The following is a 23,781-nucleotide window of genomic DNA, read 5'->3' as shown; positions in this document are numbered from 1 at the left end:
AAAAAAAGTATTATTTGCCGTTTTGTGGTAAAATGAGAAAATTACAGCCCTTTTTGGCGTGCATTAGTACCAAACAAAAAAGTATTATTTGCCGTTCAGCGGTGCAGTTATATGTTCGAAAGCTTTTTTGGCGTGTACTAGTGGCAAAAAAAAGTATTATTTGCCGTTGTGTGGTGAAGAGAGAAAATTACAGCCCTTTTTGGCGTGTATTAGTGGCAAAAAGAAAGTATTATTTGCCGTTTAGCGGTGCAGTTATATGTTCTAAAGTCTTTTTTGGCGGGTATTACTGGGAAAAAAGGGCTTATTAGCCATTGTGTGGTGAAGTGAGAAAATGACAGCCCTTTTTGGTGTGTATTAGTGGCCAAAAAAAAAGTATTATTTGCCGTTCAGCGGTGCAGTTATATGTTCTAAAGCTTTTTTGGCCATTCAGCAGTGCAGTTATATGTTCTAAAGCTTATTTTGGCGTGTATTAGTGGCAAAAAAAAAAAGGATTATTTGCCGTTGTGTGGTGAAGTGACAAAATTATAGCCTTTTTTGGGGTGTATTAATTTCATTTTTATTTAATTATTTAATCTAACGGTATGTGAGACAAAGAGGTGACAGGCCCTGCACAGGGGAGGGGCACAGGCCTAAATGTTTCTGGCACCGGTCACAGCAGAGTAAGAGGGCGTGGAAGCAGGGGTCACTTCCAGAGACCTGAGCTCCCAGGGTCAGCTAGCGGTCGTGTCTTGACCAGCAACCCAGCGGTTCTTGAATGGTTGACTCGGTCATCCACTTCGTCCCAAGTGACATCAGACACCCCCAGCCAAGAGACGGTGGGTTCGTCAGACACAACCCTTAGTTGGCATGGCCGGGGAGCAGGCCCTGTGCCCTTACCTGTCATCATCCTGTCTCTGTCCTTTTCTGTTCCCTCAGCCAGAGAAGTATTATATGCTGTGAGCTTAGCTCCACTATACAGCAAGGACGAGCTACTAGAGGACAGTCAGCAGCTACTGCCCAACCAAGATCTGGAGGAGACATCCACCGCTTCCTCCGGTAAACGGGCAAGTAGTGATGAGGAGAGTGGTGTGGGAGCTGGTGTTGAGAGCAGTCAGGCTCCTGGCTCAGAGACCATTGAGGAGGACATCAGTGACATGCAGACAGTACTCAATGATGATGTAGCCGATCGCATATGGGAGCCGGGTGACGAAGGGTCTTCATCATCATCGGGAGAAGAGGGTGGCAGCTTGACTACTGGGCAGCCAAACTGAATTTGTGGCCGCAACTGGCCGAGTTTGCCCTGGAAAAGCTGTCCTGCCCGGCCAGTAGTGTGGCATCAGAGCGGGCGTTTAGTGCGTTTAGTGTGGAGAAACTGACCTTTGTCAAGATGAATCAGGTGTGGATCAGCCAGGATTTCCACCCATCAATGCCTGATGCATCAGATTAGATCATCCATGTTGCCTCACCCAAACCTTGACAAAAGAGACCGGTTTCTTCTGGCTACCTGTCTCAGCTACTGTTCTGATGCTGCCACCCGCCTGATGCCACACATCTGATGCCAAGTGCTCCTTCTTACACCCACTATCGTCAGCGTGTACTGTTATTGCCACCCACCTCCCCATTATGTCACCGGGTCACTCTGTGCTGCTGATGCTGCTGCCACCTCACCACTCAGGTCTCCTCATGCTGCTGCTTCCACCTCTACAGTATGTCACCTTGCCACTCTGTGGTCTCCTTATGCTGCTGCCACTTCCATACTATGTCACCTTGCCACTCTGTGGCCTCCTCATGCTGCTGCCACCTCCACACTATGTCACCTTGCCTCTCTGTGGTCTCCTCATGCTGCTGCTACAGTAAATCAACACTATGTCACTGGGCCACTCTGTGGCCTCCTCATGCTGCTGCTGCCAGCTCCACACTATGTCACCTTGCCACTCTGTGGTCTCCTCACGCTGCTACTAAATCAACACTATGTCACTGGGTCACTCTGTGGCCTCCTCATGCTGCTGCTGTTGCCACATTCACACTATGTCACCTTGCCACTCTATGGTCTCCTCATGCTGCTGCCAACTCACAACTATTCCATTCATGTGTCATCTCTGTTTTGGATCCACTCCTGTTTTCTTTAGGCTTTAGCCATACTGATGGATTACTGACCAAATGCTGACCGAGTGAAGGCGGATGCTCAACAGACAGGATCCATTTTTTGGGGGTTATTGTTCTGACGGATCAGAGAAAGTGCAAAATAATCAGTGACGTCAACACAAACTTACACCTTCTCCACTGTGTCGGGGAGGCTCTACTTGTATAAGTGTTTAATGGAACAGGTGCTGTAGACATAAATGTGGAATCAGCTGACAACGGTGTAATAGGAGTGCGCTCTTTCACGCTACAGTTGGATCTTGGGCCTCTGCACCGTTCTTTATACCTGGCGCTAACATCGACCTGTAAGGCTGAGTTCATACTTGAGTTATTTGGTCAGTTTTGGCCCTGTAACTGCCCAAATAAGTGAAGTGTGCAGTGATTCTAAGAGCGACGCCTGTCATGTGCATGTCATACTGACTCACAGTACTGTTTAACTACCACAGCAAACTCCCTATGCGTGTTACTGCAAGGCACAGTGTTCTCCACCACTATACAGGCTTTCTGCAGCCAGGAAATAGCTTTTTTTAACGTTTTTTTAAACGTTTTTTTTAGCTGTTTTTAACGTGATTAAATTCGGATCGAATCAAATCTTTTCGGAAAATTCTGCAAACCGGCCAAATTGAATTTTTGGGAAATTCGCTCATCTTTAGTTATGGCTATAAGACAAGATAATTGGCACTAATTTAAAAAGCCTTTACATGAGCCTATCAAAACTGCCTGGGGGACGGTTCATCCAACCTCCATACACCTTACATTACATAGGTAGCGTGTCCCCTGTTTACATAATGTGCTGCCAACCAGTAAGCATTTTTATGATGCCCTAAAGGGCCTTTTTACACAGCGCAACTATTGGCTGAAATGAACATTCTTTTCCAATCACTGGCCCCTGTAAAGGGCCCTTAAAGATACTGTAATAAGCCAATGACTACAAAGGTCTCACCATAGGATTCATTGCATTTAATAAAGATTGTCAAAAATGTATTCTTCCCTGGTGCTGACATTTACAGACACAACCACACCAAATGGCAATTTGTAAGACTTTGCTGAAGTGGCTGTATTTTATTAGGAGGAAAGTGCAACAAGTTTTAAAGGGGTTCTCCAGGACAGAGAACTCCTTTTAATTTTGCCATGCAGGGTGCAGAGATTTAAAAAAACATAAGACTCGCCCGTTGCTTTGGTTCCAGCACCGAGCTCTTCTTTCCTTTCTCCCCACTGGACCAGAAGTGTGTTGTGCTGTCTACACACACTTCACTGTGGAGGAGAAGGGAGCTCGGCACTAGGACCGGAGCCCCAGTGACAGGAGAGTCTCTTTTGTTAAATCTTTGCACTATGTCTTTTGATATGAAAAGGGGTTCTCAGTCTTAGAGAACCCCTTTAATCTTGAACTGAGGTCTTTATCAGGCATCATCATTCAGTACATTTGAAATCATCTCAATACCAATTTCCCTCAAACACACAGATACACCAAGACCAATGTCATAGAAAGCCAGTTAACGTATCAGTCTGTATTTAAAGTGTGAGGAGAGTGCACCTGTGGGGAACCTAAGCAGACGAAGCAGAATATGCAAATTCCATGTTACCATTGGGTAGATGTGAATCAGTACTCAAGTGCTGCAAAGAAGTAGGGGGTCATTTATTAAGACCAGTGTTTAAGATGCCAGTCTTACTAAGCCCTTTAACTGGCAGTGGATCCACCGAAGTTATGTAGAGGAGCCGGCCTCTGCATAACTTCAGCATATCCACCTTGCTGCTTTAAATTTAGACCATTTTCTATGCCTAAAACAGGCGTGGAAAATTATTAATGAGATGGCCTGCCGACCCATCTCCTTCCCCGGCCACACCACACAGAATTTTTTAGATCTGGCGAGATCTGGGAAAAGTTACAGATTGCAGTGTAAATAACCTTTGCCTTGCAATCTGAGACAGAAATATGACTAATATAGGCATATTTCTGATAGTAAATGACCTCTGTAGTGCCAACTACTTGATCCAATGTTAAACCACAGTGACAGAAGAGCATGCCCTGTAAAGAATGCTTAGCAACTGAAGTTCACAAATGTCATTGCCTCTCAATCTGCCTGTTTACAATTTTTAAAGGCTGGTAAGGCTACTTTCACACTAGCGTTGTTTTAATCCGGCGTTCAATTCCGACACCGGAGCTGCCCGCCGGATCCGGAAAAACATGTGAAAACGGATTACATTTGAATCCTGATCAGGATTTTGATCAGAATGAAAAAATGCATTGGAAAAAACGGATCCGCCATTTATGGACTTTAACTTTTTTTTCACATTTTTCGGGTTTAACATGCAAAAGCCGGATCCGTTTTGACTGAACACACAGTGCCAGATCCGGCGTTAATGCAAGTCAATGGGAAAAAGGCCTGATCGGCGTTCAGTCAAAGTGTTCAGGCTTTTTGGCCGGAGGTAAAAATACTGCATGCTACGTTTTTCTGAAAAGCCTGATCAGTCAAAAAGACTGAACTGAAGACATCCTGATGCATCCTGAAGGACTGACTCTCCATTCAGAATGCATGGGGATAAAACTGATCAGTTCTTTTCCGGATTTGAGCCCCTAGGACGGAACTCAGCGCCGGAAAAGAAAAACGCTAGTGTGAAAGTACCCTAAGTTGTGTCCAGATGTTATTAAGTGTTCTTGCATGGCAAGACCACTTACTGTTATCTCACATATATATTCTTATAACTCACATGTATTTGGCACGCCTTAACAAATTATATTTTACACAGTCCTTTCTACCTCGACTTGTCAGTTCAGGGATTCCCCCCCTGTTTTCCCTTCTGTGTCCTGTCTTGTTTGTCTAAATTTGTTATGTATCCTATGTAGGAGCTCTTGATACCTCTTTCCCGCAACTGGGTCTTTAAGATGCTTTTATTCTGATGTTGGGATCATATGTTATTTCTTTGCTCATATTCATGTTCACATGGTATTTGCATACTTTTACTGTGACCATCTTCCTGTATGATGATATTCTATTTGGTCCTGATTTATGTTCGGGCTATCCTTAAATGTAATGTGATTATTTTGGCTCTTGATAATAAAAGTATTTGAACAACATATATATTCTTATTATAGCCAAATTTACCACCCTAACTCCTCCCACAGTTTTTACACTACATAGACAGTAATATACCGAAACGTGTGGATTGTTCCCGATTGGTGCGCTATTACTTTGTGGAACGTTTCGCCAAATGGTTCACGAAATATCAGCGTTTTTGTGGCGAAATTTGTCCTATAGGAATGAATGGCGGAATGTTCAAAACTACAGTGGGAGCTGACAAAAGCTAGAGTGTGAGCTGAAAAATCAGGACATGATTTCTAAACTGCCACCACTCCCTCATTTTCAAGCCCACCTACACAAATCTTATATCAAAACGTCTGGGTCTTGTGATTCTCACAATATAAAGCTCTTCACTGTAGGATTTATAATTTTTAAACTACAACCGTTTGAAGATGGCAACTGCCAGTGAAGTGAGCAAGTTGGAGCAGTTTGTTTTTAACCGCTCTTCTCTGCCCTTGCTGTAGAGTGAGTTGCCATAGGAACCCAGGTGTGTGAGCAGCCAGCAGAGTGACAAAAGCTAAAGTGTGAGCTGAAAAATCAGGACATGATTTCTAAACTGCCACCACTCCCTCATTTTCAAGCCCACCTACACAAATCTTATATCAAAACCTTATCTCTGCTGCCACTAAAAATGTCCACGGCTAAGCCATAGTCCTGATAGTTTTCACAATATGACCATTTGTTTGCAACTCACGCCGCCCATTGACATTCATTGACACTCCACTCTAGCCACCTCAAATTTGAAGGGCAATTTCTAAACTGCGACTGTGCCTTCACTGTTAATATTTCAGAGACATACTATGCATCAAAATGTAGGACTGGGTCTTGATTCTCACAATATAAAGCTCTTCGCAGTAGGGTTTATAATTTTAAAACTACAACCGTTTGAAGATGGCAACTGCCAGTGAAGTGACCTCTCTTTACTGCTGGGACTGGGGTGTGCTTTCCATTGCTGTGTCTGTACAGAAGTCTGAGGGGCTCTTGTCTCTATAGGAACAGAGGTGGGCAGGGATGTCATGTGACTACTCTTCTAAAGATGCTTGCTGCAATGCATGCTGGGATATTTACTTTCACTTTACAGCTGCTCCGCCCACACAGCCTGTCTGAGGAAGCTCCTCTGTTCACCACTATGGAAATTGCGAAAATAACCAAATGCTGGCTCGGCTATTACTGGCAGTCCCATAACAGTGAATGGAGAGGTGGCCGTACATGCATACGAAAATAGCTGAGCGTACCTCTGCCCAGTCCAGCCTTTCCACAGTTACTCCAGCCACTCCAGCCACACAACAGTTACTCAAGCCACTCCACCCAGTTACTCTGCCCACTCCAGTTGTAGACTACCGGTGGAGGCAATAACACTTCACACAATTTCCCCATAAATTGTAGCTTTTCTAGTTACATAATGCAAGTCACAAAATAGGCATCCCATGTGCAGAGCACCCCCCATATGTGTGTGTGTGGGGGTTGCGTGCATCTCTGGAGAGGGTGTGAGTGGTTGTGGCAGCAATGAGGGTGGCTAATCCCTGCTCCAGCGCTACCCCGGCTGCACTTATAGTGTTTAGAAAGGCTCAACCCTTCTCCACCTCAGGGCACATTGCAAGGCTGGAGAACAGGGGAACAGATCGGATGTGGAGATCAATGACCAGGCCGGCTTGGTTATAGTAAATAAAGTCTTTCTTTTACTGAATAGATGATGGGTGTCACAGTGCAAAAACATGCAGTAGACACAGCTCCGAAGTATTTAATAGAGTAAGCTTTTCCCAAAGGCTGTGTATAGGGGATGGCTACTATGGTCTTCCTCTCTGAGTCTCTTTCCACAGATACATGAAATCTTCCCAAATGACCAAAGGTGTGCAATTTGTCTCAATATTTCTCTATAATGCCCAACTCCAGGGTGCAGTCCTAGAATGGATGGCCAGTCCGTCTCAGTACTGTGGCGGATGGCAGAAGTAAGATGACCCAAAGCACGTGAAATAAAGTCCACAGTCGTATGCATCAGTTACATTTACTGTCTCAACCTTCTGCAAAAATGTACCTCTTTCCCCCAGAAGTTGGTTCTTAGGCTACTTTCACACCAGGGTTTTTGCTGGATCCGGCAGGGTTACTGATAATACCGATAATGACCGTTACTGATAATACAAACGCCTGCATCCGTTATGAACGGATCCGGTTGTATTATCTTTAACATAGCCAAGACGGATCCGTCATGAACTCGATTCAAAGTCAATGGGGGACGGATCAGTTTTCTATTGTGTCAGATTGTGTCAGAGAAAACGGATCCGTCCTGTTGTGGAAATTTTATTATGCGGACATTTTACTTTAGATGGTAACACGTGGGTCTGTCTATGACTGAGGGTGAGGGAAGAGGGACTTACCTTTTTCCTTACACAAACTTTGATGCGAGCTGATTACAACTATTAATATTTTCTACAACAGTCCCCATTGACTTGCATTGTGGGTCATGACGGATCCGTCTTGCTCTGCATCCCATGATGGAAAGAAAACCGCAGCATTCTGCGGTTTGCTCTCCGGTATGGGAACGCAACCAAACGGAACGGAATGCATTTTGGAGCATTCCATTCTGTTCAGTAACGTTTTGTCCCCATTGACAATGAATGGGGACAAAACGGAAGCATTTTTTTCCGGTATCGAGACCCTATGACGGATCTCAATACCGGAAAATAGAAACGCTAGTGTGAAAGCCTTAGCAAAGTATCTTTTTTGACAGCTTTTCACTCATTGGGATGGTGTCACCTCGGAGAAGAAGTCTTTTATCCTGGTTTAGCTTGTTTGGCTTACACACCAACCACCTCTCTGCATGACCATCTCTGGTTCTACGTGCAGTGACTGTCCATGGCCCAAACACATCCAGGCTAACGTAAGTAAATGGTGACTCAGTGCTTGTTCTATCTGTGGGCAAATCAGACATTTGCTGTTGTTGCAATTTTCTTCTTGATTGCGACACCGAACACAATGGTTATTTAGGTGGGCAATCTGTCTTTTTGCTCCTACTATCCAAGGGCCTGCAGCTCAGCACCCTCAGTAAAATGTCTGCCTTGGTGCTTGACCCTTTTGTGATAATGCTGTATCAGCGGTGTGGTACCATATGACAGCGGGGAATAATGAAAGGATTTTTTATTGTGTCTCTGACGCTTCCTGTGCCATTTTTCTCGTGTCTCTGCTTCTTCCTGTGCTGTTTTTATCGTGTCTCTGCTTCTTCTGATCCTGTCCTGGTTTTGCCTGTGGTTTTCACATCTTTCTGTCTCACTACTTTTTTCCCATTCGGTTTAGGCTCCTGCATTTGGCAAACAAGGGACTTCTATCAGGGGCGAATTGGTCACAGACCTTACAGGGAAATGTCCTGGTGGGCCATTGCCAAGGGGGCCACCAAAGGCCATCTCTCTGCCGCTGGCCAGGTACATAATGAGCTCTTAGTGGTAATTAACGCTGTGACAATCAGGTACCCATGTACCAGACCAGTGACCGCACATGTCCTCCTGAATTCAACTGCTGTGGCCTGCACCTCATCTCCTAATCCCCCTGCTCCATTTCTTAATCAGAGACAACTGGAGGAGGACAGAAAATGGTATCTACTGATGGCCACTACAGAGGGACAGCTTTTTTGGCTGCACTGTGCTATATGGTTTTGATGGGACAGTATTTTGCGCCATGGTATTGTTGAACCTGCCTACTTGTGTTGTCCCTCCTTCTGTCAGTTTAGACCGTTTAGCGGTGCAGTTATATGTTCTAAAGTCTTTTTTGGCGGGTATTACTGGGAAAAAAGGGCTTATTAGCCATTGTGTGGTGAAGTGAGAAAATGACAGCCCTTTTTGGTGTGTATTAGTGGCCAAAAAAAAAGTATTATTTGCCGTTCAGCGGTGCAGTTATATGTTCTAAAGCTTTTTTGGCCATTCAGCAGTGCAGTTATATGTTCTAAAGCTTATTTTGGCGTGTATTAGTGGCAAAAAAAAAAAGGATTATTTGCCGTTGTGTGGTGAAGTGACAAAATTATAGCCTTTTTTGGGGTGTATTAATTTCATTTTTATTTAATTATTTAATCTAACGGTATGTGAGACAAAGAGGTGACAGGCCCTGCACAGGGGAGGGGCACAGGCCTAAATGTTTCTGGCACCGGTCACAGCAGAGTAAGAGGGCGTGGAAGCAGGGGTCACTTCCAGAGACCTGAGCTCCCAGGGTCAGCTAGCGGTCGTGTCTTGACCAGCAACCCAGCGGTTCTTGAATGGTTGACTCGGTCATCCACTTCGTCCCAAGTGACATCAGACACCCCCAGCCAAGAGACGGTGGGTTCGTCAGACACAACCCTTAGTTGGCATGGCCGGGGAGCAGGCCCTGTGCCCTTACCTGTCATCATCCTGTCTCTGTCCTTTTCTGTTCCCTCAGCCAGAGAAGTATTATATGCTGTGAGCTTAGCTCCACTATACAGCAAGGACGAGCTACTAGAGGACAGTCAGCAGCTACTGCCCAACCAAGATCTGGAGGAGACATCCACCGCTTCCTCCGGTAAACGGGCAAGTAGTGATGAGGAGAGTGGTGTGGGAGCTGGTGTTGAGAGCAGTCAGGCTCCTGGCTCAGAGACCATTGAGGAGGACATCAGTGACATGCAGACAGTACTCAATGATGATGTAGCCGATCGCATATGGGAGCCGGGTGACGAAGGGTCTTCATCATCATCGGGAGAAGAGGGTGGCAGCTTGACTACTGGGCAGCCAAACTGAATTTGTGGCCGCAACTGGCCGAGTTTGCCCTGGAAAAGCTGTCCTGCCCGGCCAGTAGTGTGGCATCAGAGCGGGCGTTTAGTGCGTTTAGTGTGGAGAAACTGACCTTTGTCAAGATGAATCAGGTGTGGATCAGCCAGGATTTCCACCCATCAATGCCTGATGCATCAGATTAGATCATCCATGTTGCCTCACCCAAACCTTGACAAAAGAGACCGGTTTCTTCTGGCTACCTGTCTCAGCTACTGTTCTGATGCTGCCACCCGCCTGATGCCACACATCTGATGCCAAGTGCTCCTTCTTACACCCACTATCGTCAGCGTGTACTGTTATTGCCACCCACCTCCCCATTATGTCACCGGGTCACTCTGTGCTGCTGATGCTGCTGCCACCTCACCACTCAGGTCTCCTCATGCTGCTGCTTCCACCTCTACAGTATGTCACCTTGCCACTCTGTGGTCTCCTTATGCTGCTGCCACTTCCATACTATGTCACCTTGCCACTCTGTGGCCTCCTCATGCTGCTGCCACCTCCACACTATGTCACCTTGCCTCTCTGTGGTCTCCTCATGCTGCTGCTACAGTAAATCAACACTATGTCACTGGGCCACTCTGTGGCCTCCTCATGCTGCTGCTGCCAGCTCCACACTATGTCACCTTGCCACTCTGTGGTCTCCTCACGCTGCTACTAAATCAACACTATGTCACTGGGTCACTCTGTGGCCTCCTCATGCTGCTGCTGTTGCCACATTCACACTATGTCACCTTGCCACTCTATGGTCTCCTCATGCTGCTGCCAACTCACAACTATTCCATTCATGTGTCATCTCTGTTTTGGATCCACTCCTGTTTTCTTTAGGCTTTAGCCATACTGATGGATTACTGACCAAATGCTGACCGAGTGAAGGCGGATGCTCAACAGACAGGATCCATTTTTTGGGGGTTATTGTTCTGACGGATCAGAGAAAGTGCAAAATAATCAGTGACGTCAACACAAACTTACACCTTCTCCACTGTGTCGGGGAGGCTCTACTTGTATAAGTGTTTAATGGAACAGGTGCTGTAGACATAAATGTGGAATCAGCTGACAACGGTGTAATAGGAGTGCGCTCTTTCACGCTACAGTTGGATCTTGGGCCTCTGCACCGTTCTTTATACCTGGCGCTAACATCGACCTGTAAGGCTGAGTTCATACTTGAGTTATTTGGTCAGTTTTGGCCCTGTAACTGCCCAAATAAGTGAAGTGTGCAGTGATTCTAAGAGCGACGCCTGTCATGTGCATGTCATACTGACTCACAGTACTGTTTAACTACCACAGCAAACTCCCTATGCGTGTTACTGCAAGGCACAGTGTTCTCCACCACTATACAGGCTTTCTGCAGCCAGGAAATAGCTTTTTTTAACGTTTTTTTAAACGTTTTTTTTAGCTGTTTTTAACGTGATTAAATTCGGATCGAATCAAATCTTTTCGGAAAATTCTGCAAACCGGCCAAATTGAATTTTTGGGAAATTCGCTCATCTTTAGTTATGGCTATAAGACAAGATAATTGGCACTAATTTAAAAAGCCTTTACATGAGCCTATCAAAACTGCCTGGGGGACGGTTCATCCAACCTCCATACACCTTACATTACATAGGTAGCGTGTCCCCTGTTTACATAATGTGCTGCCAACCAGTAAGCATTTTTATGATGCCCTAAAGGGCCTTTTTACACAGCGCAACTATTGGCTGAAATGAACATTCTTTTCCAATCACTGGCCCCTGTAAAGGGCCCTTAAAGATACTGTAATAAGCCAATGACTACAAAGGTCTCACCATAGGATTCATTGCATTTAATAAAGATTGTCAAAAATGTATTCTTCCCTGGTGCTGACATTTACAGACACAACCACACCAAATGGCAATTTGTAAGACTTTGCTGAAGTGGCTGTATTTTATTAGGAGGAAAGTGCAACAAGTTTTAAAGGGGTTCTCCAGGACAGAGAACTCCTTTTAATTTTGCCATGCAGGGTGCAGAGATTTAAAAAAACATAAGACTCGCCCGTTGCTTTGGTTCCAGCACCGAGCTCTTCTTTCCTTTCTCCCCACTGGACCAGAAGTGTGTTGTGCTGTCTACACACACTTCACTGTGGAGGAGAAGGGAGCTCGGCACTAGGACCGGAGCCCCAGTGACAGGAGAGTCTCTTTTGTTAAATCTTTGCACTATGTCTTTTGATATGAAAAGGGGTTCTCAGTCTTAGAGAACCCCTTTAATCTTGAACTGAGGTCTTTATCAGGCATCATCATTCAGTACATTTGAAATCATCTCAATACCAATTTCCCTCAAACACACAGATACACCAAGACCAATGTCATAGAAAGCCAGTTAACGTATCAGTCTGTATTTAAAGTGTGAGGAGAGTGCACCTGTGGGGAACCTAAGCAGACGAAGCAGAATATGCAAATTCCATGTTACCATTGGGTAGATGTGAATCAGTACTCAAGTGCTGCAAAGAAGTAGGGGGTCATTTATTAAGACCAGTGTTTAAGATGCCAGTCTTACTAAGCCCTTTAACTGGCAGTGGATCCACCGAAGTTATGTAGAGGAGCCGGCCTCTGCATAACTTCAGCATATCCACCTTGCTGCTTTAAATTTAGACCATTTTCTATGCCTAAAACAGGCGTGGAAAATTATTAATGAGATGGCCTGCCGACCCATCTCCTTCCCCGGCCACACCACACAGAATTTTTTAGATCTGGCGAGATCTGGGAAAAGTTACAGATTGCAGTGTAAATAACCTTTGCCTTGCAATCTGAGACAGAAATATGACTAATATAGGCATATTTCTGATAGTAAATGACCTCTGTAGTGCCAACTACTTGATCCAATGTTAAACCACAGTGACAGAAGAGCATGCCCTGTAAAGAATGCTTAGCAACTGAAGTTCACAAATGTCATTGCCTCTCAATCTGCCTGTTTACAATTTTTAAAGGCTGGTAAGGCTACTTTCACACTAGCGTTGTTTTAATCCGGCGTTCAATTCCGACACCGGAGCTGCCCGCCGGATCCGGAAAAACATGTGAAAACGGATTACATTTGAATCCTGATCAGGATTTTGATCAGAATGAAAAAATGCATTGGAAAAAACGGATCCGCCATTTATGGACTTTAACTTTTTTTTCACATTTTTCGGGTTTAACATGCAAAAGCCGGATCCGTTTTGACTGAACACACAGTGCCAGATCCGGCGTTAATGCAAGTCAATGGGAAAAAGGCCTGATCGGCGTTCAGTCAAAGTGTTCAGGCTTTTTGGCCGGAGGTAAAAATACTGCATGCTACGTTTTTCTGAAAAGCCTGATCAGTCAAAAAGACTGAACTGAAGACATCCTGATGCATCCTGAAGGACTGACTCTCCATTCAGAATGCATGGGGATAAAACTGATCAGTTCTTTTCCGGATTTGAGCCCCTAGGACGGAACTCAGCGCCGGAAAAGAAAAACGCTAGTGTGAAAGTACCCTAAGTTGTGTCCAGATGTTATTAAGTGTTCTTGCATGGCAAGACCACTTACTGTTATCTCACATATATATTCTTATAACTCACATGTATTTGGCACGCCTTAACAAATTATATTTTACACAGTCCTTTCTACCTCGACTTGTCAGTTCAGGGATTCCCCCCCTGTTTTCCCTTCTGTGTCCTGTCTTGTTTGTCTAAATTTGTTATGTATCCTATGTAGGAGCTCTTGATACCTCTTTCCCGCAACTGGGTCTTTAAGATGCTTTTATTCTGATGTTGGGATCATATGTTATTTCTTTGCTCATATTCATGTTCACATGGTATTTGCATACTTTTACTGTGACCATCTTCCTGTATGATGATATTCTATTTGGTCCTGATTTATGTTCGGGCTATCCTTAAATGTAATGTGATTATTTTGGCTCTTGATAATAAAAGTATTTGAACAACATATATATTCTTATTATAGCCAAATTTACCACCCTAACTCCTCCCACAGTTTTTACACTACATAGACAGTAATATACCGAAACGTGTGGATTGTTCCCGATTGGTGCGCTATTACTTTGTGGAACGTTTCGCCAAATGGTTCACGAAATATCAGCGTTTTTGTGGCGAAATTTGTCCTATAGGAATGAATGGCGGAATGTTCAAAACTACAGTGGGAGCTGACAAAAGCTAGAGTGTGAGCTGAAAAATCAGGACATGATTTCTAAACTGCCACCACTCCCTCATTTTCAAGCCCACCTACACAAATCTTATATCAAAACGTCTGGGTCTTGTGATTCTCACAATATAAAGCTCTTCACTGTAGGATTTATAATTTTTAAACTACAACCGTTTGAAGATGGCAACTGCCAGTGAAGTGAGCAAGTTGGAGCAGTTTGTTTTTAACCGCTCTTCTCTGCCCTTGCTGTAGAGTGAGTTGCCATAGGAACCCAGGTGTGTGAGCAGCCAGCAGAGTGACAAAAGCTAAAGTGTGAGCTGAAAAATCAGGACATGATTTCTAAACTGCCACCACTCCCTCATTTTCAAGCCCACCTACACAAATCTTATATCAAAACCTTATCTCTGCTGCCACTAAAAATGTCCACGGCTAAGCCATAGTCCTGATAGTTTTCACAATATGACCATTTGTTTGCAACTCACGCCGCCCATTGACATTCATTGACACTCCACTCTAGCCACCTCAAATTTGAAGGGCAATTTCTAAACTGCGACTGTGCCTTCACTGTTAATATTTCAGAGACATACTATGCATCAAAATGTAGGACTGGGTCTTGATTCTCACAATATAAAGCTCTTCGCAGTAGGGTTTATAATTTTAAAACTACAACCGTTTGAAGATGGCAACTGCCAGTGAAGTGACCTCTCTTTACTGCTGGGACTGGGGTGTGCTTTCCATTGCTGTGTCTGTACAGAAGTCTGAGGGGCTCTTGTCTCTATAGGAACAGAGGTGGGCAGGGATGTCATGTGACTACTCTTCTAAAGATGCTTGCTGCAATGCATGCTGGGATATTTACTTTCACTTTACAGCTGCTCCGCCCACACAGCCTGTCTGAGGAAGCTCCTCTGTTCACCACTATGGAAATTGCGAAAATAACCAAATGCTGGCTCGGCTATTACTGGCAGTCCCATAACAGTGAATGGAGAGGTGGCCGTACATGCATACGAAAATAGCTGAGCGTACCTCTGCCCAGTCCAGCCTTTCCACAGTTACTCCAGCCACTCCAGCCACACAACAGTTACTCAAGCCACTCCACCCAGTTACTCTGCCCACTCCAGTTGTAGACTACCGGTGGAGGCAATAACACTTCACACAATTTCCCCATAAATTGTAGCTTTTCTAGTTACATAATGCAAGTCACAAAATAGGCATCCCATGTGCAGAGCACCCCCCATATGTGTGTGTGTGGGAGTTGCGTGCATCTCTGGAGAGGGTGTGAGTGGTTGTGGCAGCAATGAGGGTGGCTAATCCCTGCTCCAGCGCTACCCCGGCTGCACTTATAGTGTTTAGAAAGGCTCAACCCTTCTCCACCTCAGGGCACATTGCAAGGCTGGAGAACAGGGGAACAGATCGGATGTGGAGATCAATGACCAGGCCGGCTTGGTTATAGTAAATAAAGTCTTTCTTTTACTGAATAGATGATGGGTGTCACAGTGCAAAAACATGCAGTAGACACAGCTCCGAAGTATTTAATAGAGTAAGCTTTTCCCAAAGGCTGTGTATAGGGGATGGCTACTATGGTCTTCCTCTCTGAGTCTCTTTCCACAGATACATGAAATCTTCCCAAATGACCAAAGGTGTGCAATTTGTCTCAATATTTCTCTATAATGCCCAACTCCAGGGTGCAGTCCTAGAATGGATGGCCAGTCCGTCTCAGTACTGTGGCGGATGGCAGAAGTAAGATGACCCAAAGCACGTGAAATAAAGTCCACAGTCGTATGCATCAGTTACATTTACTGTCTCAACCTTCTGCAAAAATGTACCTCTTTCCCCCAGAAGTTGGTTCTTAGGCTACTTTCACACCAGGGTTTTTGCTGGATCCGGCAGGGTTACTGATAATACCGATAATGACCGTTACTGATAATACAAACGCCTGCATCCGTTATGAACGGATCCGGTTGTATTATCTTTAACATAGCCAAGACGGATCCGTCATGAACTCGATTCAAAGTCAATGGGGGACGGATCAGTTTTCTATTGTGTCAGATTGTGTCAGAGAAAACGGATCCGTCCTGTTGTGGAAATTTTATTATGCGGACATTTTACTTTAGATGGTAACACGTGGGTCTGTCTATGACTGAGGGTGAGGGAAGAGGGACTTACCTTTTTCCTTACACAAACTTTGATGCGAGCTGATTACAACTATTAATATTTTCTACAACAGTCCCCATTGACTTGCATTGTGGGTCATGACGGATCCGTCTTGCTCTGCATCCCATGATGGAAAGAAAACCGCAGCATTCTGCGGTTTGCTCTCCGGTATGGGAACGCAACCAAACGGAACGGAATGCATTTTGGAGCATTCCATTCTGTTCAGTAACGTTTTGTCCCCATTGACAATGAATGGGGACAAAACGGAAGCATTTTTTTTCCGGTATCGAGACCCTATGACGGATCTCAATACCGGAAAATAGAAACGCTAGTGTGAAAGCCTTAGCAAAGTATCTTTTTTGACAGCTTTTCACTCATTGGGATGGTGTCACCTCGGAGAAGAAGTCTTTTATCCTGGTTTAGCTTGTTTGGCTTACACACCAACCACCTCTCTGCATGACCATCTCTGGTTCTACGTGCAGTGACTGTCCATGGCCCAAACACATCCAGGCTAACGTAAGTAAATGGTGACTCAGTGCTTGTTCTATCTGTGGGCAAATCAGACATTTGCTGTTGTTGCAATTTTCTTCTTGATTGCGACACCGAACACAATGGTTATTTAGGTGGGCAATCTGTCTTTTTGCTCCTACTATCCAAGGGCCTGCAGCTCAGCACCCTCAGTAAAATGTCTGCCTTGGTGCTTGACCCTTTTGTGATAATGCTGTATCAGCGGTGTGGTACCATATGACAGCGGGGAATAATGAAAGGATTTTTTATTGTGTCTCTGACGCTTCCTGTGCCATTTTTCTCGTGTCTCTGCTTCTTCCTGTGCTGTTTTTATCGTGTCTCTGCTTCTTCTGATCCTGTCCTGGTTTTGCCTGTGGTTTTCACATCTTTCTGTCTCACTACTTTTTTCCCATTCGGTTTAGGCTCCTGCATTTGGCAAACAAGGGACTTCTATCAGGGGCGAATTGGTCACAGACCTTACAGGGAAATGTCCTGGTGGGCCATTGCCAAGGGGGCCACCAAAGGCCATCTCTCTGCCGCTGGCCAGGTACATAATGAGCTCTTAGTGGTAATTAACGCTGTGACAATCAGGTACCCATGTACCAGACCAGTGACCGCACATGTCCTCCTGAATTCAACTGCTGTGGCCTGCACCTCATCTCCTAATCCCCCTGCTCCATTTCTTAATCAGAGACAACTGGAGGAGGACAGAAAATGGTATCTACTGATGGCCACTACAGAGGGACAGCTTTTTTGGCTGCACTGTGCTATATGGTTTTGATGGGACAGTATTTTGCGCCATGGTATTGTTGAACCTGCCTACTTGTGTTGTCCCTCCTTCTGTCAGTTTAGACCTGCCTACAACATGGGGCCTCTTTTAGTTTTTTTTTTCAAGACCGTCCAGTTGTGGGCCATCACTTAGGACAGATCGTGCAAGTAGGTAGGGACATTGTTGCAGGTGGAACACAGAGCTGCACTGTTCCCTACCCTTTGATAACATCTGCCTTATACTTGGCATCTTGTACTAAGTCATCTTTTCTTTGGAGTAGAGTATTACTCTTAGCTAGCTAGGCTGAGTCCGGGGGGGGGGGGGGGGGGGGGGGGGGGGGGGCACAGCCTACTGGAGAAGGCTGCCGCTAGTGTGAAAGTAGCCTTATTGCAAAGTGCCAACACGACAATTTAACCTGAATGCTACAGTCCAGTATAGTATATATTCCATGTAATTTATCATTTAGCTATTATAGCCTGCCTACATTCAGTGCGCTGCCCTGCGCTGATGAATCTGATGAATGGCAGGAAAAGTCTAAGGCATATTGGTACACCATAGACATGTCGTAGTCTTATTCCAACCACCTCTCGGCATGTTTGCCGTGCTGAGGCCGGACCTCCGGCCACCCCATTATAGTGAATGGGGCCGGAGAGGACTTCCTGCGCACAGTGCACTAGTGGCAGCACGGATGCCGCTAGTGTGAAAGTCGCCTAAATAAGTGGGGTTTGGGTTGCAGTTTGGGCACTCGGTCTCGAAAAGGTTCGCCATCACTGACAAGAGGTTTTACAGGATAGGTCATCATTATCAGATCTGCGGGGGTGCAACACCTGGGACCCCCACTGATGAGCTCTTAGAAGAGGCCTTGAGTGCCGCAGCCTCATCCTAATAACTTCACTGTACATCGGTCACATGGCCTAGTCGCAGCTCAGCCCCATTCAAGTCAAAGGGACTGACTGCCATACCAAGTGCTGCCACTATACGATGTATGCCGCTGTCTTTGGAAAGCTGCTGGGAGCCCGCATCACTCACCAGAGATCTGGTGAGTGATGCAGCTCCCTGAAACAGTTGATTGGTGGGGGTGTCGGGACTTCGTCTCACTGATGTGATAATGATGACCTATCCGGAAGATAAGTCATGATTATCTTTTCCAGGATAACCCCTTTAAGTATAGTGGTGAACAAAACCATAGCTGGAACAGCACACTGCCTGTTAACTATTTCCTACCCATATACAGACCTTTAGAATACATAGTGCATAGTAAAGTCACATTAACTGAAAGTGCAGTTTAAGAGTTAGCATCTCAGTAAACATTTTAAGATCTTTAGAATTAAACCATAGTGTATTGTCTGTATTATAACATTAACCCTTTAGCAGTGAACTGTCAGGTCACTGCACATGTATGAGTGTGATTAGCTTTGTATTGCAAGTCATCATCCTGGGATAATACTGGCCATCATCACAGGTTCCAATGGGACATGTCTGACAAATGGATCTATCTATCTATCTATCTATCTATCTATCTATCTATCTATCTATCTAGTATATTAGTATAGTGTTTACCTGCTGTTGGTATGCATCCTGTGAGTTGATACAGATGCTTTCCTTCCAAATTAGTCTGGTCACTAATCATAGACATTTTTCACGTACGTCTGTAAGAAGAGAATACAGTACACCATTACTTGTGGTTAGCACTGGTGGCTTGCAGAGCTGGGATTCTAGATTTGAATCTGACCAAGATCAAATTTGCATGGAGTCTGTATGTGCTCCCTGTGTTTCCTCTAGCTTCTCCAGTTTCTTCCCACAATCTGTAAAGTACTGCAGAATATGTCAGTGCTACATAAGTAAGTAAAATAATTAACCAAAAAAATGGAATGCTAAAACAAATATTGGAGTGTAAAAAAGGGTAGAAGCATGGAGTTATTTAATGAAATGTGAACATGATAGAGGTATTTATACTTGAGAAACAAAACTGTAAGGCTAAAAGTATATATATATGTTTATATAGTATCTCACAAAAGTGAGTACTCCCCTGACATTTTTGTAAATATTTTATTTTATCTTTTCATGGGACAACACTGAAGATCTGACACTTTAAAGCAATGTAAAGCAGTCAGTTTACAGCTTGTATCACAGTGAACATTTGGTGTGCCCTCAAAATAACTCAACACACAACCTATAATGTCTAAACCGCTGCCAACAAAAGTGACTACACCCCCTAAGTGAAAATGGCCAAATTGTGCCCAATTTGCCATTTTCCCTCTCTGTTGTCATGTGACTCGTTAGTGTTACAGGGTCTCAGGTGTGAATGGGGAGCAGGTGGGTTAGATTTGGTGGTATTGCTCTCACACTCTCTCATACTGGTCATTGGAAGTTCAATATGGCACCTCATGGCAAAGAACTCTCTGAGGATCTGAAAAAAAAAATTGTTGCTATACATAAAGATGGCCTAGGCTATAAGAAGATTGCCAACACCCTGGAACTGAGCTGCAGCATGGTGGCCAAGACCATGGAGCGGTTTAACAAGACAGGTTCCAATCAGAACAGGCCTCGCCATTGTGACCAAAGAAGTTGAGTGCACGTGCTCAGCGTCATATTCCGAAATAGACGTATAAGTGCTGCTAGCATTGCTGCAGAGGTTAAAGGGGTGGGGGGGGGGGGGGGGGGGGGGTCAGCCTGTCAGTGCTCAGACCATATGCCACACACATCATTGAACTGGTCTGCATGGCTGTCGACCCAGAAGGAAGCCTCTTTTATCCTGCAAACAGTTTGCTGAAGACAAGCAGACTAAGGACATGGATTACTGGAACCATGTCCTGTGGTCTGATGAGACCATTATAAACTTATCTGGTTCAGATGGTGTCAAGCGTGTGCGGCGGCAACCAGGTGAGGAGTACAAAGACAAGTGTGTCTTGCAGTCAAGCATTGCGATGGGAGGGTCATGGTTTGCTGCTGCATGAGTCCTGCCGGCTGTGGGGAGCTAGAGATCATTGAGGGAACCATGAATGCCAACATGTATTGTGACAATGACATACTGAGGCAGAGCATAATCCCCTCCCTTTGGGAACTGGGCCGCAGGGCAGTATTCCTACATGATAACAACCCCTAACACACCTCCAAGACAACCACTACCTTGCTAAAGAAAAAGAGGATAAAGGTACTGGACTGGCCAAGCATGTCTCCAGACCTAAACCCTCTTGAGCATCTGTGGGGCATCCTCAAACAGAAGTGGAGAAGCACAAGGTCTCTAACATCCACCAGCTCCGTAATGTCATCATGGAGGAGTGGAAGAGGGTTCCGGTGGCAACCTATGAAGCTTTAGTGAACTCCATGCCCAAGAGAGTTAAAGCAGTGCTGGAAAATAATGGTGGCCACACAAAATATTTACAATTTGGGCACAATTTGGCCATTTTCACTTTGGGGTGTACTCACTTTTGTTGCCAGTTTAGACATTAATGGCTGTGTGCTGAGTTATTTTGAGGACACACTAAATTTACACTGTGATACAAGCTGTACACTGACTACTTTACATTGTATCAAAGTGTCAGATCTTCAGTGTTGTCCCATGAAAAGATATAATAAAATATTTCCAAAAATGTGAGGGGTGTACTCACACTTTTGTGAGCTACTGTATATAGTGAGGCCATTTTTGGTGGAAGATTTTCAGTTCACATTCTACACTGAAAATCTTCAGCAAAGTATTGTGCAATGCAAGTATTTACAAACGCCATTTACTCACTGGGGAAACTCATTTGGATTTGAGGACATGGCAGATTCACCCTTCGGCATTGCAGATGGTTAATCTACAGTCATATCCACAGCAAAATCTTTTGTTGCAGATGTCCTAGCCTGTCCTGCAGTGTAAATTTCCACGATGTGTGAACAAGTGTTCTTCACACTTGTAGACACATTTATGTACAATACATATCTTAAACTACAGAAGGTCAGTTACTCTTGTGTTGCCAACAGATTTTGTCCTGCTTGTCTACCACAGACCATTCTTGCCTCCGGGACCTTTAGAGTGCTATACCTAAAGCTTTGAAAGTGCCTTGGCCAACATCTCAGAATTTATAGTATGTAGTTTTATTTTCTAGTTGGCCTATCTATGAACTGCCACATGTATTAAGCAAGCTTTTTCTGGAGATTACAGAGTCCATCCTCAAACAAGTGCTTGTTTTCTCCAATCGCCACTTCTCATTTGCACTCTTAGCACTGCAGTAGCTTTATACAATATTACACAATTTACTTTATAATTGTAATTCTGGCAGTCCGTGCCCAGCAACATCTCCCTGCTCCTGGCAGACACTGCTACTGGAATACTTACCTGTTCCTCAGCTTGGGGTCTTCGGTGACCCATGCCCACCTTCATCTATTTACTTTACAAAATAGTGTTAAGCCTGTTCAATCCAAGCTGGGGTTGCAGCCTCTCTTTTCCTGCCTGCAGTTTCTCTTTCTACCTGTGGGGCACATATTCCCTCTGGCTCTTTCAAGGGAACCTGTCATCAACTTTATGCTGCCCATACTAATGGCAGCATAAAGTAGAGCCAGGTGAGTTGATTTCAGCGGCCTGTCATTTATAAGTTAAAAGTAAGTGGTTGCTGAGAACCAACATCACAATCCTTGCAGACTGGGCCTAGAAAAGAGTCCCGGCCACCTGAGAAGAGTCCTGGTTATTCATGACTTCCTGCTCTCCCGCCCACCTGCTGATGACTGACAGTCTTCTACCTAGTTTTCTCTCTTTCTCTCTAGGAGAGAACTGCCAGTCATCAGCAGATGGGTGAGAGAGCAGGAGATTATGTATAACCAGGACTCTTCTCAGGTAGATGTGACTCTTTTCAAGGCCTGGGCTGTAATGATTATGATGCCGGTTCTCAGCAACCACTTACTATTATCTCATGAGTGACACACCGCTGAAATCAGCATTTCTGGCACTAATTTATACTGCCCTCAGTGAGGTCAGAATAAAGTTGATGACAGGTTCCCTTTAAAGGAGTCGTGCAATAATGATGTCTGTGTTTGTGTGTGTGTGTGTATGGGGGGGGGGCGGGGTTTGCAAAACCTGCAAAGGGAAAATGGCAATTATGTAACCTATACTGAACATTAGGATTTGGTGGTATGTTAAATCAATATATACAGTACAGACCAAAAGTTTGGACACACCTTCTCATTCAAAGAGTTTTTTTTATTTTCATGACTATGAAAATTGTAGATTCACACTGAAGGCATCAAAACTATGAATTAACACATGTGGAATTATATACATAACAAACAAGTGTGAAACAACTGAAAATATGTCATATTCTAGTTTCTTCAAAGTAGCCACCTTTTGCTTTGATTACTGCTTTGCACACTCTTGGCATTCTCTTGATGAGTTTCAAGAGGTAGTCCCCTGAAATGGTTTTCACTTCACAGGTGTGCCCTGTCAGGTTTAATAAGTGGGATTTCTTGCCTTATAAATGGGGTTGGGACCATCAGTTGCGTTGAGGAGAAGTCAGGTGGATACACAGCTGATAGTCCTACTGAATAGACTGTTAGAATTTGTATTATGGCAAGAAAAAAGCAGCTAAGTAAAGAAAAACGAGTGGCCATCATTACTTTAAGAAATGAAGGTCAGTCAGTCAGCCGAAAAATTGGGAAAACTTTGAAAGCAAGGGCTATTTGACCATGAAGGAGAGTGATGGGGTGCTGCGCCAGATGACCTGGCCTCCACAGTCACCGGACCTGAACCCAATCGAGATAGTTTGAGGTGAGCTGGACCGCAGAGTGAAGGCAAAAGGGCCAACAAGTGCTAAGCATCTCTGGGAACTCCTTCAAGACTGTTGGAAGACCATTTCAGGGGACTACCTCTTGAAGCTCATCAAGAGAATGCCAAGAGTGTGCAAAGCAGTAATCAAAGCAAAATGTGGCTACTTTGAAGAACCTAGAATATGGCATATTTTCAGTTGTTTCACACTTGTTTGTTATGTATATAATTCCACATGTGTTAATTCATAGTTTTGATGCCTTCCTAGTCATGAAAATAAAGAAAACTCTTTGAATGAGAAGGTGTGTCCAAACTTTTGGTCTGTACTGTATCTGCATTACATTTGTGATTTGTAAGAGTTTGCGTGCAACCTTAGCATTTTTATTGCTTTGTTTTCCTTAAGATATGCATACCTTGTCATTTATAAATATGGTACTATTGATTTACAGCCTGTAATACTTATCAGACTGGCTCAATGTCTGCACAGAACTTCTTCTGTTGATCTGTGCTTTAT

At 44.5% G+C, this 23,781-nt stretch overlaps 1 protein-coding gene across 1 annotated transcript in view; it reads right to left on the bottom strand.

Annotated features, from left to right (window-relative positions):
* Nucleotides 1–19,163, bottom strand: part of SAMD7 (sterile alpha motif domain containing 7) — a 73,109-nt gene extending 53,946 nt beyond the window's left edge. Inside the window, exon 1 of the mRNA XM_040431069.1 lies at nt 19,088–19,163. Coding sequence (XP_040287003.1) covers nt 19,088–19,163 — 76 coding nt within the window. The remainder of the gene's footprint in view (nt 1–19,087) is intronic.
* Nucleotides 19,164–23,781: the final 4,618 nt, after the last annotated feature.

Source organism: Bufo bufo, chromosome 4 (assembly GCF_905171765.1).
Source record: "Bufo bufo chromosome 4, aBufBuf1.1, whole genome shotgun sequence".
NCBI classification, from domain to species: domain Eukaryota; kingdom Metazoa; phylum Chordata; class Amphibia; order Anura; family Bufonidae; genus Bufo; species Bufo bufo.
Note: the sequence above shows the minus strand (reverse complement) of the source record. Positions and strands in the feature narration are given on the sequence as shown.